The sequence below is a fragment of the Echinops telfairi genome, unplaced genomic scaffold (assembly GCF_000313985.2).
Source record: "Echinops telfairi isolate 266 unplaced genomic scaffold, ASM31398v2 ScPeMD7_5;HRSCAF=22, whole genome shotgun sequence".
NCBI classification, from domain to species: Eukaryota; Metazoa; Chordata; class Mammalia; order Afrosoricida; family Tenrecidae; genus Echinops; species Echinops telfairi.
Genome location: NW_022103901.1, coordinates 29559633 through 29564765, shown reverse-complemented (window position 1 = coordinate 29564765; position 5133 = coordinate 29559633). Strand labels below are relative to the sequence as shown.

The following is a 5133-nucleotide window of genomic DNA, read 5'->3' as shown; positions in this document are numbered from 1 at the left end:
GCCTCCCACACCCGGCCAGCTCCCTCCTCACGAGAGTGGTGGTCCCTTGCATATGGCCACCTGGCGGCTTGTTCAGCCCTGCCGCGTGGGCAGCTGAGGACATGCGACCGGCCACCTGCAACCCGGAGCACTGGGATTTCTGGAGCCGTGATTACACAGCTGGGTTTGCTGAGTTTTAATTAAAAATCCTTTCGGTTTGGAACCAGATCCTACAAATCAGAGCTGATTTCCATTCGGGGTCAGGGTGCTGACGCACAGCTGGTGGCGGGGACCACCCTGGCATTACAGGGGACACAGCACTGTCTGCCTGGCAGAGAGCCAGTTTCTGGGGTGAGGGTCCAGGTGGGCACAGGTGCCTGCAACTCAAGACCACCTCTTCCGAGGGGGCTGGGGGAGGTGCAGCCCAGTGCTTGAAGCCCCCACCCCCTCATGCCCTTGGCCTCAGCCAGGAACCTTGATGTTGATCCCCTCTTTAGACAAATGGATGGGGACCCCAGGTCTCACGCTGGCCACTCAGACCCTCTTGCTCAGGTCCAGCTTGGGTGGAGCATTCCCAAGGGGTATAGACTCATGCCTGGTTCCAGTTCTGGGCAGGCTAGGGAACTCACCAACCAGAAATGAGGCTGAGAAGCTGCTTGCTGGGGTGCAGTTTGGGGGATCCATTAGTGGTAGGGGGCAGAGGCTCTGTCTCGGGAGTCCGTGCGCTTCCCACCACCTAGCATGGCACCAGCCACAGCCTCCTGCCTTCTGCCCCATGTCTCAGGGCTCAGGGCTCAGGGCTCCCAACCCCACAACCAACTTCCCACATGAGGCAGACAAGCATCCCAGCCCTGATCTCACTGGTCAAAGTGCTACCCATAGTCTACCCCTGAGACCTCACGCTGATGACCCTGGTCCCAACCCCCACCCCAGGTGCCTCTCTATGGTCCAAAGCCCATTTGGGCTCTCTAGCCTGGGGCCTTTACTCTCCGGTCACCAGGCCATGGTGGGGTGCTCTCCAAGGCAGTGAGTTCCCTCCACACTCACCCACAGGGATCCTATAGGACAGAGGAGAACTGTCCCTGTGGGTTTCTGAGACTGTCACTCCTTACAGGAGCAGAGAGCCTCGACATTTCCCTCCCAGAGGGGGGGAGTTTGGAACTGCTGACTTTGTGGCTGGCAGCCCAACACTTAACCACCAGGCTACCCTGAAACACAAACCACTTCCCCGCACATACAGCCATTTGGCTGCATGAGGGCCGTATAGGGCTTCCTGGGCTGTGAGTCTTGTTGGGAGCAGACAGCCTCATCTTTCTCCTTTGAAGTGGCTGGTGGTTTTCAACTGCTGACCTAGTGCTTAGCAGCCCAAGTGCATAACCATCAGACTACCCTACACCCCAAATAAACACCCACAGTGGGAGCAGAGTCCCTGTTGGTGGGGGCAGGGCCTGTCCATGGTGCTGAAGTGTGGCTACCTGGCCCTGTCCTGGGCACTCAGAGGGGATGGGGCCAGGGTGGTGCCTTTGCCAGGGACGGGGTTTTGTCTGAGAAGTCCCCACTTGGTGCCAGCTCTTCTTAAACAGGGAACATTCCGCCCCCTCTAGCTGGGCCTCTCTGTCCCCACACTGAGCCCCTAGGACCGGCCAGGACAGAGCCACCACCTCTGCGCCAGAGACACTACCAGGAAGAAGTGAAGGGCTGGGGTGTGTGTGTGTGTGTGTGTGTGTGAGACCCTGGAGGTTGACCCCTGCCCCCGGCACACTGACCCCATGAGCTGCCCCTCTCTGCAGGGCGCCTTTGTCTGGTAGTGGCCGACACCGTGTACCCAGCCAGGGACTCCAGCCCCTCAGCAGAGACCAGCAACCCCACCACTCGGCCCCCCCAGAGCCAGCAGCGGCAGCGTCACTCACTGGGCACACGATTGATGGCACGGAGGGGCCGCAGCACGCGCACAGTCCGGATGGCCGACAGGCTCACGTTGTGTCCATCCAAGGAATACTCCATCATGCTAGGGGCGTGAGGGGCAGCAGGGCTCAGCTCCCCTCCGTGGCTGCCTGGGCAGACCTCCTCTGACGCCCCCAACCACAGTGCGAGCCTGTGTCTGCTCTGCTGCCGGACCCCTCACACCCCAGAGGGACCCCACTACCTGCACGCAAGGCCCCTCCCTCCCTGGGCGCACCCCGCCATAACGATGAAGAAGTCCAGCCGGTTCCAGGTGTCGCCCAGGTAGCATTTCTGCCCGAACAGGCCCAGGGCAATCATCTTGATAACCATCTCCACAGCGAAGAAGGCAAAGATGAAGTCGTCGAAGGCCTGGGGGCAGGAGGGGGGGCGCAGAGCTATCCTCACGCCTCTGCAGCAGGCCAACCACAGCCAGTGACCCCCACCCGCCTCCAGGCCGTCCCCCTGCCCGCGCCGCGCCTACCTCCAGGATACGGCAGCGCTCTGAGTGGCACTGCACGTCCTCGCACGGCCGGAACATGCCCAGAGTCACGCAGTTGAGCAGGATGACCAGCATGCTGACGTGCTCGAACCACGTACGGCCCTCCGGGCGGCGAGTTAAGGATGCACAGGGCGTAGTCCGGTGGGAGGGGCCCGGGACCCACCCCCAGGGGGACCTTTTTACCCTTCCCAAAGGTCAGAGGCCTGCATCCCTAACCACAGCCCCTGAACGCCCACTGCCAAAGCCTGCACTCCTAGGGGTAAACTGAGTACACAGTGGGCCTTGCGGGGGAGCTGATGCCCGCTGCTCCCTTCACCAGGCGCCCTGCCCGCCCCTCCCCTTCTGCACCCCATTCTCGCCAGCAGCACCCCACCCTCCAGCCAGCAGTTACAGGTCTGAGGTTAGCGGCCACACCCCGTGTTGGCCAAGGTGGACCCAGACAGGACAGTCCTGGCAGCTGAGTGCCTGACCTGAGCTGGAAATCTCAGGGGTCCCAGCATGGGGAGGGAGGCCAGGCCAGCCATACACAGAGCAGGGTACAGAGGGGGAGGGCTGAGGGATCAGGGCTGACACCCAGCAGAGAAGCAGACACGTAGGCGTGCGTGTTCCCGCGTGTCTGTGTACAGACGCACGCCCACCTCTCCCGAGCGCCCCGCAAGGCACCCCCCAGGCAGGAGGGGAGGGGGCACCCCAGCGGCTGTGGCGAAAAGATGCACATTCTGGACATGGCCATCAGGTGGCGCTGTGGCTCCACCAATTCCCGCCAGCAGCCCAGCCCCAGGAGCATTGCCCACCTGGCTGACCTCATGCCCCAGGGGCTTCACTGGGAGCCCGGGAGGGGGCCCTCACCGCTGAGAATGATACTCTGCCTGTCTGTACCCTCAGCTAGGACCCAGTCCCCCACCGCAAATGCACACACACACACACCATCCCTGGGGGGAGGCCTCTCCACTTCCTGGAGGGAAGCCTCACCCCTCCCCTGAGTCAAGACCAACAGCGGTGATGGTGCCCACTGGGCCAAGAGGAGCCTGCAGGTCAGTCAGGCATAAGGCAGACGAGGGAGAGAGGCCACAGCTTCAGCTCAGTACCTCCTTTTGTGTGTGTGTGGGGGGGGGGGGCCTGTAAAAAGGACTTACTGGGCAATCTGTTCACTGGGAGAGCCCCTCATTCTCCCACACATAGGCCTCTGGACCCCATGCTCCCTGCACCCTCAATGGCCTGACCTTGTGCCCCTCCTGGGCGACACTCAGGATGGAGGAGGGAGGAAGGAACGGAAGTGGTATCCTTCCCGGAACCTGGGCAGCCGGCACCCTGCCACCCACTCAGCTCAGATCCCCGGGCAGTGCCACCCCATATCTCTGACGGAAACCCTGAGGCTGGGGAAGGTGAAATAATTGCCGCAGGCCAATGCTGTAGCAGGCCCTGCCTGGGGTCTGGGTGCTCCAGGGGCTGAGGGCGGCGGGGGTGGGTGCTTCTGGAGGAGTGTATGCTCAGCCACGGGGCTCCCCTGCCCCCTGCCTTAGCTGAGAGGAGGGGGAGGACCAGCACCCCCCAACATGTAGGACCCCCCCCCAGCACTCCCCTGGGGCCAAGGCCGCCGCCTGGCAGGTAGACAGGATGCATGCCTCAGCCCGGCCCACGGCACACACGGGCAGCTCCTCAAAACCACATGTAATTACACGGCCCCGGGAAGGCTTCATAATTACACTTAATGGGTTCCGTGGTAGCAAGTGTCTCTGCGGTAATTGGGCTGCAGAAAAACAGCCCAGGCGAAGCTGCTGAGCGCAGGGCACGCACGCTCCAGGGCTGGGGCCAGCAGAGTCAGAGGGGCAGCCCCAACTCCACACCCCACCCCACTCACGCCCAAGACCAAGCTCGCCTGACAGTCAGGGAGGGTGGTGACATATCTGAGCCACACAGATCAAGGTGGCAGCTTGGGCTCGGTGTCCCCACCAGGAGACCCTGGAGGTTGACCCCTGCCCCCGGCACACTGACCCCATGAGCTGCCCCTCTCTGCAGGGCGCCTTTGTCTGGTAGTCCCAGAAGCAGTGCCCTCCAGCAGTAGCCTGTCCCCAGGCGGTCATTCCCCAGTGGCAGGTGTTTTCCTGGGTTAAACAGCAGCTGTGGCCCTTTGTCCTACACAGGACAGGTGCCAAGGTCTCATCTTTCCCTCAGGTAAGGAACTGCGGGGTGGGAGGTAGGAGAGCTTGGCAGCTTGGCCTGCATCCCCCGAGCCTGGTCAGAGCTGACCCCTGGAGGGGACTCGCTGCCTCAGTCTGCCCATCACCCCTTGGGTGTGGGAATGCCCATCCGGTCCACACCTGTTCCTCTGCACACACTCCCTTACCCATGTCCTTTCAGGCAGGCAGGTCACCCTCCCAACTCCCTGTCATCAGAGCCCAGGGCTGACAGAGCCAGTCTCTCCACTCTCCAGCCACCCCAAGACACTCTATTGGGGGCTTCCAGGCCAGAGCCCTCTCCCCTGAGACCTTGGGGGCAGAAGTGTCCCCCACTGGGTGATGAATCTTCATGTAGTCTCAGGCTCAGCTTCCTGTCAAGAGCCCTGGAGCTGGCCCCTGCCTGTTCCAGGGTGCAGAGAGGTGGGGAACAAGCCCCTACCCCACACCGCCTCCTCAGCCAGGCCAGACAGCAGCCCCTGACCGGAGGCTAGGCCCCTGGCCATGCAGTCCATCCCACTCCAGGTCGGGGGG

General features: G+C 62.5%; 1 protein-coding gene across 1 annotated transcript in view; it reads right to left on the bottom strand.

The window, feature by feature from the left end:
• CACNA1H (calcium voltage-gated channel subunit alpha1 H) overlaps positions 1–5133 on the bottom strand; it is a 66690-nt gene that overhangs the window by 31317 nt on the left and 30240 nt on the right. Inside the window, exons 3-5 of the mRNA XM_045286023.1 lie at positions 2405–2516; positions 2159–2292; positions 1897–1987 (exon numbers count right to left, since the gene is read on the bottom strand). Of these exons, the coding sequence (XP_045141958.1) occupies positions 1897–1987; positions 2159–2292; positions 2405–2516 (337 nt within the window). The remainder of the gene's footprint in view (positions 1–1896; positions 1988–2158; positions 2293–2404; positions 2517–5133) is intronic.